Source organism: Grus americana, chromosome 8, assembly GCF_028858705.1.
Source record: "Grus americana isolate bGruAme1 chromosome 8, bGruAme1.mat, whole genome shotgun sequence".
Classification (NCBI taxonomy): Eukaryota; Metazoa; Chordata; class Aves; order Gruiformes; family Gruidae; genus Grus; species Grus americana.
The window spans coordinates 26,413,449-26,424,549 of record NC_072859.1 but is presented as its reverse complement, the minus strand read 5'-3'; the positions used below and the strand labels follow the sequence as shown (position 1 = coordinate 26,424,549).

Genomic DNA, 11,101 nt, shown 5'->3' with positions numbered 1-11,101 from the left:
ATTTAACAGTCTCTCCATTAAACAAGGCGTGGGAGGCAGTACTCGACTCTGGTTTATTAAACGGATGTTTTTAAGCCACAAACGTGTTTTGTTGGGTTGTTAATGACACTTGCTGAAAAGAAAAGAGCAGAGAAGCGAGCGGGGACCGTGCTAGGCAGCTCCCTGCGTCCCCAGGACTCGGGGTCCCATGGGTGGGAAGGGATGTCAGAGGACCCCCTGGCTCTCCTGCTGCGGGGAGCGGGGGGACACCCAGGTCCCGTTCAGCCACCTTCCCCAAGTGCCGCAACCATGCCGGGAAGAGATTTACCCGTCTGGGTGTTGTTTCTTCCTCCTGGGCTGATGTAAATGTTTTGCGGTCCAGTCCCCTTCTACGCCCTAAGGGGACTGTCAGGTTCAAGTCACCGTGCCCCGAATTCCCCACCAGCCTCTGTGGGAGAAAGAAAGAGGCACCTCCTTCCACCCCTTCCCGCAGCAGGATTTGAATAACCAGGTGAGAGCATCATCCTCCCTCGTTAATGTGTTTGATAATTGACCAAAGCGCTCATTCCTGTGGGAGGGCGGCGTGCCCAGGCGCAGCACCCTGCAAGGAGGGGCTGTGCTCTGCTGCTCTTCTGCGCCCCGAGAGCCCGTGGCCTTGCCTGTCGCCATGCCTGCCCGCTGCCTCCTCCTCCTGGGGCTGCTCCTGGTGCTGGAGCCTGTCTGCTGCCAGGAAGGTAAGTGCAGGCAGCTGCCTGACCTCCCGGGGAAACTGAGGCACGGGGGAGGCAGAAAGGTGCGCCGAGCCCCGGGCGGGAGGGAGCTGCTCGGTGGGGTGGCTTTGGGGACAAGGGGACAACTGTGAAAGAGCCTCTCGGGAAGAGAAAAAACACCCCAGCTCCTGCCCAAGCTTCAGCTCTGGCTTCACATCAGCAGGTGATGAGGATGGGTGGGTTGGGAAGTCTTACCGGACCTGGGACACGGAGACTTTCTACCTGTTTTGCCGAAGGCTGAAACTGCCGTCCGAGGTTTATTTCTTCTGCTTACACAGAGATAATAGCAGCTCTGATTTACCTCCGGCAGGACTGTGCACCGAGATGAGTAATCTGTTTTCTTAAGGCTTTTTTTTTTTTTCTTTCTTTCTTTCTTCTCACTCTCTTCCCCGGGCAAGTGTTGCGCTGGGTCACTCCCGAGCTCACAGGTTTTCCTGTTAATCTGTAATTTTGATCATTGCTGAGGTGAGGGAGCAAATATTTTCCTCTGCAAATTGCCTGCCTGTTCCCTTCCTGAAGACTTAATAGAGAAACTTCCTATGGCTAGGGCATTATTTTTAGGAAATTCATGGAAGGACTTGTCTAACACCACAAATAACGAGGAGTAATTAAAACTCATCCGATGCTGCCAAAGTCCTGGAAAATTCCCTCCCCCTTTCTCCTTCTGATGCCCCAGCCCTGACCGCTCTTCCTGTATTTGTTTACCAACTTGCTGAGGATTTAACAGTCTGGGGTCTCCACCGTCAGCAGGATTGAAAGGTTTGCTGTTGCCTGGAAAGAGAGTGGGGGAAAAAAAAAAAGCCTTTAATGAGAATTCAAAGCCTGGCACAGCTTCCTCTGAGAGGGGAAAAGATAGGGGCCAGCCGATGCTTTCCAAGCACTCGAGGAAGGTGTATCAAAAAGCAGATCTGTGTCTTCAGACCAGCCTTTGAGTATGGAAACTGAGTTACAGCATGTGCAAGGGCTTATATTGGCCTCAGCACTTCCCTTGGTCTCACTTGTAGCTGCAGACGCATGGACACACATCTGTCGGGGGTGCACACCCCACATGGCTTACTTTGGTTTAGAAGATCTTGTTCCGGGAGGGGAAAACCCGTCATTGCCATGGGGTGAAACAGAGAGGAGGTGGCAGAGCCTGAGGGACTGACTGCCCTGAGAGGGACGTCCCTGGTAAAGCATTTTTCCAGGAACACAGTCCCGTTTCCACAGGCAAGAGTCATCCTTTCAGCCATCCCTCCTGGCAGGACAGCGATGTGTGCTCCGGTGGGGCTCCAGCTAGGCAGTTCCCCCCCAGGCTGCGATCCACTTACTCGCTTCCCAAGAAGATGCTATCAAGCTCTTCCCTCTGCCTGGTTCCCACTCCTCCTTTCTTACGCCCATGCAAGTTCCCCATGCCCACAGGGGTATTTCAGCCCATGCAAAGGTATCTGTCATTCCCCCTGCCATCCTCACCTCCCCTTGCAGCTGGGGTCTATGTGGTCTCTCAAAGCCAGAACTGCTTGATTTTGGTTTGGTATTTTTCATTTTGGCTTTGAATGCTCTGAAATCTGGTGCAAACAGCCATCTGAGTGAGGTTTCACTTGCAAAAACATCCAGTACCTCCTGAGCACAGCTGCTTGGAGGAGGTTTCCTACCACTTATCTTCTGTCCTCCTTTGCTTGAAGATCATGAGATACAAATCTGGCGATTTCAGTTATTGGTGACTTCATTCCACCGTTGACCTTGAACTCCCTTAATCCCAGCAGAAACCTTACCAGCCTGACCATCCCTTCCTAGGCTTAGGCTGGAAACCCTGGCCCTGGCAGGGAAAATAAACCACAACTAATAAATAAATGTGGCTGAGATAACAGTCAAGGGCAGAGCGAAGGAGGAAGCAAAGCGGGACAAAGCTCAGCCCAGAGGCAATAGGTGTGTTCGGGGCTGCACCCACGGTGGGGGGGTGGGTGGGGGTGGGGGGTTGTGGGCAGCAGGGGCAGGAGCATCGCTGCCCATCAGGTAGGGCAGGAGGGGATCAAACCCTGCTCTTCCTCACTGCCACCACCTCCTGGTACCACCACCAGCAGCCTGCTGATATAATGGGATTTCAGAATGCTGATACAAGAGGGAATTTCTGCTGGAATTCTTCCCACTTGAGTTTTTGCCCTGGAACCTTGCAGTAAACATGGCAAGTGTCTCTGCGGGGAGGTGGGAGGGCTGCGGGATGCTGTTTGGGGCTGCTCTCACAGCCACTCACCCGGGGGTGCCACTGCTTTCCAGACTGGCACAGGCGGTGAGTCAGCCAGCCAGGCTGATTTCACTTCCAAGAGGGAAAAAGAGCTTTGTTTTATGGTTTGGTGTTTTTTTTTTTTTTTTAATAAAAGCCTCTTACAGTGAGGATTCAAGGGGCTGGAGGTCTTACCAAGGGATAGTTCCCCTCCCCAAAACCAGAGGAAGGAGATGAGGGCTGTCAGCAGCGGAGCCGGTGTGGAGCTGGCTGTGGATGAGGAGTTTGCACACCTGGAACAGCACGCAGCCCATCTTTATTGCTGCTAGTAAAGATCATTTGCTGTTTATAGCAGAGATTTGTCTCCTGTGAGACGGGTGTAGTGTTCAGCTAACATAAAGCTCCTGAGTCGAGGTACCAATGTACCCATCCTGGGGCAGCTCTGCGTTGTGGGTGCCAGCGGCAGGGGCTGGGTCTGAGCGGTCCGAGGTTGATGCCGAGGCTGGCGCCGAGGCTGGCGGGGAGCATCCTCCACCTGCCCCATCTGCCCACACAGAGGGACCTCATCTATGTGCAAGGGTTGGTGTTTCGATCAGCAGAAAGAGGAAAGTCCATGCCTGAATAAAGTAGTAATTAAGTCCCAAAAGGATGTGTCTGCACAGACAAGGTCTCCTTTCAATACTGAATGCAAACACTGATATTCAGGGCAACACTTAAGGATGGGTTTGAATACCTACCTGTCACCCAAAAGCTGCCAGGAGGTGAGGAACTGCTGCCCCAGCAAGGGCTGGGACAAGGTTTCCTCTTCTCCTCACCCTGCCCTTGAGTTCCTCCTGTGCCCAGGGATATGTCTCACAGCCTTCCCACCCGTGGCTGCATCACCACTCGAGCCCAGATAGAGAAAAGTGAATCTATGAAGCCATCCCACCCCGGAGGAACCAGGGATGCTGCGGTCGGCTCCCGGCCACCCGCCACTGCCCCCCTCCACCGCCTGGCCCCCTGCCAGCCCCACCTGGCCTTTGTGCTGGAGGCTGTTGCTCTGAACGCTTCAGCCTTCAATTTCCCGTCATAAATCAGCTTGCTGCTCTGAGAACTTGTTGAGCAGTAGATTTTACTGAAATCCGTGTCAGCAACCATTTGCTGTGAGAGTGACAAATGAATTTTATGCTGTTCCTGTTGTGGGGTCCTTATTTTACCAGGCAATATTTGGAAAGTAACCTGGTAATGTCGTCTGTGGCATCTGGGGATGGAAAAGAAACAGTTTGCTGAAACCCCTCTGCCTTCTTTCCCCTGACACTTTGGGCAAACATCCTCCCTCCCTCCATGTCTCCCAGCCCTTTGTCCCGCCATCTCAGAGTCATCCGCACCCCACTGCATCCAAGCTCTTGGCTGGACGTTGCTGAAGTTGGGAGAAGCTTGGCAGATAAAACCTGGGGATGTATTTCTAACACATGTCCTCTTTTTTTCTGCAGCCCGGGGCAGTCTCCAGCCGTGGTCACAGGGTGTCATCGCTGTGGTTGTGTTTCTAGTCCTGGTGGCCATCGCTTTCGTGGTCAATAGGTTCTGGTGTAAGGAGAAGGTGTAAGTGTGGGAGCCCCGGGGGTTGCTTCGGGTTGGGCTTAGCTGCCATCTGCATGGTCACTTCCAGCTGCCTCTGTCCCTGTGCCAGGGCTGGGAACACTGTGATCGCTCTGCCAGGAGCCAGGCTGGGAGAGCAAAGACTCCCTGTCCTGGTCTCCCTGTCCTCTTCTCCCTGTCCTGGTCTCTGCTCCCTGTTACTTATTGCCAGGTGGGAGGCTGCACCGTCCGGATGCTGCCATGACAAAGCACTGCACTGGGGACAGGAGAGCTGCAGCATCATGGCTGGTTTACATGGGCATGTGTCTTGGGGGGCTGGCCTGAGCCTGGTTTCCTATGGATTTGGGGGTGCAGTTCCCAGGTGCCTTACATCTCATGGGAAAACAAGCCCAAAAAGAGCTTCGTTTGCAAAGCAGATCGAGCCAAGTCGTCAGAAGGCACTGAGAGGAGCTGGGAGAAGAGGGAGGTAGCTGCGCCGTGGCAGCGCTCTCCACCCAGAGATCACGGCTCGGGCAAACAAGGTGGCCTTAATCATCAGAAAAGGCTGCGGGACCGGTTACCTCTTGCCCGCTGCCAGCCAAGCAAAGCCACAGGCTCAGCTGACCAGGCTAACTGGCTAAGTTGCAGTAACTTGGTCTTGAATCTGAGCCCAGAGTCAACAGGGGATGAAGATCGAAAGTGCCCTATAGCCTGGTTCCCGGTTCCTCTGCACCGGCACGGGCGCTTTGGGCTTTGCACCCAAAGGTGCTGGAGTCTTCTTGCATCTGCGCATCCCCTCAGCCATTCCAAGCCAAGGAGGTGGGGACTTGGGGTGTACCCAAATGCTCAGCAGGTCTGCTTCTGTCCCAGATGCATTTTAAGGGGGCCCTTTGGGATGCATTCAGGGCCAATGTGTAATGCAATGTGTACATATATATTTATATGGTCTGATTTGCAGCTGCAATCTTTGTTTCCCAAGGAGAAACCTTTGTCCTCAAACTGGTGGAGCCCTCAGCTCACGGAGCAGGAAGCAGGGACGGTGTTTCCCACCTCTGCCCATGTCCGACTGCCTCTTCCCAGCCTGGAGGCAGAGGATGCTGAGGAGGGCTTGAGGAGGGATGGTGGCTTGTTTTAATTAATCTGGCCACTCTTCAGAAGAGCTGGCAGCACAGCCAGCTCCATGCTGTCACTGTGACAGCAGCTATCAGCTCAAGCCACTGCCTCTTTGTGCCAGACTGTTCCTCAGCAAATCCTCCCAAATCGCCCTTGGGCAAGCACTGGAGGAGGCAAGGATGTGCACGCAGGGTGAACCGGCACCCACCCACCACAGCTAAACCCTCCCAGGGCCATTCAGTTTGTGGGCTTGCTCCAGAGCCGAGCTTTTAGGCTCAGGCTGAGGTTGAACACCCGGTCCCCGCTCTGCAGTTCCTTCTGCAAGCGATCCAGACTCACATCCGAGAGGAAGCCACTCGGTTTTGCACAGATGTGCACGCGTGCACCCCTCCTGCACCAGTGCTGCGGCACCCGCAGAGCCTTTGTGTTTCTCTCCTTGTCAGTTGGGACCCGTAGAGGACTATTTTGCAACAGATTACATAGAAGAAGACTGGAAAAACCAGTTAGTGGGAGAAAACAATCTCATGTATTGACAAATGAGTCCTGCTGACTGCCAACCCGGCACTGGGAGTATCAGCTCCAGAGGCAGGGGCTGGCACTCGGTGCAAACCTGCCATGACTGTGTCTCTTCTTGCCCGTGTCCTGCTGGGAAGGGGGCTGAGCTGGGTGTTTGAGGCCAGGATCACATGTCCAGGTCCCTTATTGTCTCTGTGGAGTTGGAACAGTCCCTTCCTGTGCGCTGGCACGGCCCCTCCATTGCTCTCTCTCAGCTCCTCTCTTCTCCCCCTCAAGGGAAAATGTCGAGACAGTGGTGAGTGTCGAGGACAAGAAGGAGCCTGTCATGTCCAACGGCCACGAAGGGAGATATCTAACTGCTGCAGCCGACTTCAGGTGAAGGACTTGCTCAGACTTCCTACCCACGGCTCCCAGGCTCTGCTCCATCCCCCTGGGGACAGCACAGACACGCAGAGCCATGGTCTCTCCCAGTCAGGGTCTCACATGTCCCATTCACCTGGTTTTGGGGCTTTTATCCTCTCCAGGGGCTAAGAAGGTGGTGGTGAGGGAGTATTCCCTCCTCCCCAGTCTCTCCCCATCCCTGCAGCTGAGCCCCATGGTCCATCCACCACCTTGCAACCTGCTACACCACATTTTTCTTATTCTGCATCACACCTTTCAAACAGAGGAAACCACTGAAAGTGGCCATGGGTCACTATGCAAAATGTTGACTATCAAAACATCCCTCACTAGAAATTAGAGCAATTCCCACCCTATGTTTGGCTCTCCTTGCAGGGACACTCCTCCTGCCCTCCCCACTTTGTCCCTTGCTCAACGCATGGCCAGCACCAGCAAGGTCAGGGCCCCGGCTACGGCTTCGGGAAGGCTGGTCTTGCTGGGTTTGAGCTCATCGCTGTGCTTCTCCCTCCTGACACAGGTCCAAAGAGAGCCAGCACGCCTACGAGAATACCCTGGAACCCGAGGAGAGGGTGATCACCACTGCCATGTAGCAGGCACCCTGGCCGGCCACCCTCCCTCCTCTCACTTTGCTTCCTGCTGTCATGATGGGCATTTCCACAGGGACCCTCTGCACCAGGTGCACAGCGGCTCTCAGACCTCTCCATGGCACCTCCATCTCCTGATCTTTTCCCTTCCCACCTGCAGGACATGCTCTTCTGCCTCGTGGGCTGGTGTCCATGTGGGCATCAGTCCCTGGGAAAGGTCTGGAGGTGCCACATCTCCTGCCTGGCGGACAACCCACCTGGTTGGCAAGGCTGGTGTGCCTGGTACCAGGGGGATGCTGACCTGCTCCACACATGGAGGGGGTCTCCTCTGGGTGCCTGGGACCTCCCTGCACCCCCAGCTGCTCTCCAGGGAGCTGCTGATGGAAAACCTGCTGTCTTCTCCCCATTTCACTCTGTTTTTATGACCTACACCATACATTTTAATGCCAGAACAAACCTCCTCTGTATATATCTTCCCTGTGAGCAATAAAGAGAATCGTTGCCCATACGACAGCAAGGAGGGTCATTTTTCTAATCACCCAAAGGACTTCCTGGCATCTGGAAGCGCTCCCAGCCTTCGGGCAGTTTGGGAAGGGAAGGACACCAGGGAAGGCGGAGTGGGAAGTGTACTTAGACAGAGGTCAGCACCCCCACCTCCCCCTTGATCCCTCCTGGGTAGGATTCATCTCTTATTTCCTTACTTGGATGAAGCTAAGAGCGCTTTTGCGCATGTCTGTGTGTCAACACGGGAGAGAAAAAGGTGGAGCATTTTTTTTGCTCAGCATTTGAACCGTCCCAGAGCTGGAAGGGGCCGTATGGGGAGGTGAGCATCATTCCCCTCCAGTTACCAGGTGGGGAAACTGAGGCACGACACCAACTCGGCACTTCCCAGCGCTGCTTAATGGGTGAAAGGCAGCGCTCCCTGGATCCCACTGACCACAGGGCGCAGACCCACAGCCAGCTGGGGACCATTCCCAGGGCTGGAGGCTGGGAACAGCAATCACTGGTGTTGCCAGGACATGACTGGGGGCTGCTCCAGGCAGTGCTGGCTCTCCCCGGGGCAGCCGGCCATGGTGCAACCTGCTCCTGCCAGGCTGTTCATTAACCAGGGTCTGTTTTTTGCTGTGGTGGGGACAGTGCTGGGGCCACTGTGGGAGCAACAAGCACTCCCAAGCCGCAGCATTTGCGGATTCAAACAAGAGACCTGTAACGCCTTGCCCTTCCCTGGGACATCAGTTGCCCAAGTGGTGTGCAGGGTCCTCCCCTTGACCAGCGAGGAAGGGGTTAAGGGGCTCTGCAATCAAGGCAGCCCAGGGGCTGCAGGTGGAGCAGGACTAGGAGGGATGGGGTGGGGTGGGGGTTTATAAGAGGGGCATTTTTGGCAGCCCCTGGGTTTGGGGGCGAGCAGAGTGCTTTTGGGGTTCTGCTGTGCTTGGAGCTATGCAAATGCAAGGGGAAGGAGGTGGCAGGAGGACATTGGGTGCCAGAGCCAGCTTTGCTTTCAGCTGAGCATCGAGGCAAGGGGAAATGTTAGACCTGCTGTTCAAACAGCAGCTGTGATGGATTTGGATCTACGAGGAGCCCTGGCCTCTGCTCAGGAGGTGCTTTGGAGACCAATTTGCAGGTAGTGATGCCAGAAACAGGCAGGGGGGTGGTTGGGTTGGAGGTGCCTCTTTGCCTCTCAGTAGCAGAGCTCCTGCTCTGTGTGTTTCAACCCTGAATGGGCTTCTCTGCTGCAAGGGCTGTTCTCAGCTCCTCTGTGCTTGCCAGTGACCTTAAAAGCCCCAAGCCTGTCCTGGAGGAGATGCTTCCCAGCATGGTGCAGGCAGCAGGCTTCCTCTCCAGGCAGGGGCTTGCAAACACCCTGTTTTCCTACAGCACTGAAACCTGATGGGTATTCCCCAAAGCAAAGATGTGACACTCCTGGTAGGGAGCTCAGCCCAAAATGGGCCCCTTGCCACTGCTAGGAGCCCTCCAGGATGGAGTAGGGAGCTGGAGCTGGACCCTGGTGCCACCACTTGCCATGAGCCACTCCCTCACTTCCAGCAGGTGAAGCTGTTGATGTCCCTAGCAGGTGGTGACACAAAAATTCAAGCATGGGAGTAAACCATGGTGGTAACAGACCCACCCTGAAAGGCATCTCCCTGAAAAGCCTCACGTAGGCAACCGTTTCAAAAACGCCCTCAAGACTCAGCATTGAGAAATCACAACTCCAGTTGAGAAATTCCATGGGGGTAGAAGAAAACAGGCAGAAGGGTTGAACGGGTCAAGCCCTCGGGTGCAAAGGCATGACAGCTACTGTCCCCAGCATGACATCAGAGCTTTTCCCTTCTACGACCTTCCCTTGGGCAGCTGGAGGCTGAGCCAGCCCCAGGCTGGGTCCTGGACCTCCCCACTCATGCCCCTGATGGATGCTGCTCCCCTGACTTTTTTCTCGCAGGTGCCAAACGTCATGTGGGTTTGGAAAAAACAAGCTCCCCGGAGTTCAGCGGTAATGCTTCGCTCAGCAGGGTTTAAGAAGGATTAGTCATTGCGTGCTCCTGCCGCGTCAGCACTCGGGCTGGGGGTGTGGTGAGAGGAGGGGAACCCATTAATTTTTACCTCTTGGTTGCAGAAGGAGTTAGAAACAGCATCCTTATAATGAGTAACAGCGGGATTTTATCCCCTGCCCCCTGCACACACTGCGTATGTAATGAATGTCCGAGTTGTTTCCCCGGCAGTGCCTGGGTGCGGGTTTGGCGTGGAGGTGTGCTGGGGGCTTGGTGGGTCCCTTTCCCTATGGATCCATCCCGTGGTCGTAGTCCTAGCAAACAGAGGGATGGAGCTTTACCACTGCACACCTTGGGCTAGCCCAGGAACCTTGATATTTGGTTTTATCCCAGCCAGTGCCCCTTCAGAGTTCATTTTCCTGGGGAAAACATCTTTTGCAAGAGCCACTGTGTTACCTCCCTGGTGGTACCTCACCTCCACAGTCTGTGACGTCATCCTGCCTCAGTTTCCCTTGTCCGTCAAGCACGACCCAAGGCTGGCTGTGCGAAGTGGGCTGCCTTCCCGCAAGCCGTGCAGCCGACTTGTGGCTGCTTCTCGGTGTGATCCTAAAAAGAACAAAAGGGAGCGAGCGTAAATGAAATTTATTGTTGGAAAATCTTAATTAGATTTTAAGCCCCAAAGGGAGAAAAGTGAGGTATTATCTGACACAGCTAATGAGTGTTAAGGGTCCATTGTTATATTTCTTGTTTACCTTTCTGTGCTGGCTGATACGGCCCGGATCCTTGCCTGTACTGCCATAATTAGGATATCTCATCTCTCGCTGATAGGGTTGGGGATGCTCTTTAAAGCACAATGCTGTCTCATCCCTCCCCGGCAGGATGAGTGGAAGGCAACTTCTGGTGTCTCAGTGCTCGTGCCCGCTGTGTTGACCCTGTGAGCTGGGGGATGCCCTCCAGAGCCAGGGCTGTACCTGATAGCCTCCAGGTGATGGGCACCTCCAACAGCCTTGGTGACCTCTCTGAAGGGCCCTGAGCCAACTTGCCTGGGGGCCAAATCCTCCCCAGCACCTCTCTCCACGCAGCACAGGGGGTGAGCGTGTCCTCTATAAGTCACCTCACACTTACTGGTGAAGGGAAGGACACATGTGGGTACCCCATCCTACCCCTCACTCTGTAATACCAGTATCTCTGAAGCTTGGGCTTCAGGAAGATGTTCAGGGTTGGGACCTGCTGTGGACAGGGTAGTCTCCTTTTTGGGCAGAAGATATTCAGAGTGGTATTTTTGCATTACCACCTTGTTACAAGATGTATCACAGCTTTCCTCTGTGGCCTAGAAGGGTGCAACTCATCTCTTGGACCCCCAGGTAACGGGGCATCTTGTTGAAAGCCACCTTTACTCTGATGTTTCCCTGATCTCTCCTCACGCTCTTTATCTGTGGAGGTTTAAGATGTTTCTGTTCCAGCTGCGACCACAACCCTGGGGCAGCTTGG

General features: G+C 54.6%; 1 protein-coding gene across 1 annotated transcript; it reads left to right on the top strand.

Annotated features, from left to right (window-relative positions):
• The first annotated feature begins 542 nt into the window (after nucleotides 1-542).
• PDZK1IP1 (PDZK1 interacting protein 1) lies at nucleotides 543-7,627 on the top strand. Its single transcript, XM_054834471.1, has 4 exons — nucleotides 543-713; nucleotides 4,425-4,533; nucleotides 6,415-6,513; nucleotides 7,055-7,627. Exons 1-4 carry the CDS (start codon nucleotides 647-649, stop codon nucleotides 7,125-7,127), a joined length of 348 nt encoding a protein of 115 aa, XP_054690446.1. The 5' UTR covers nucleotides 543-646; the 3' UTR covers nucleotides 7,128-7,627.
• The last annotated feature ends 3,474 nt before the right edge of the window (nucleotides 7,628-11,101 follow it).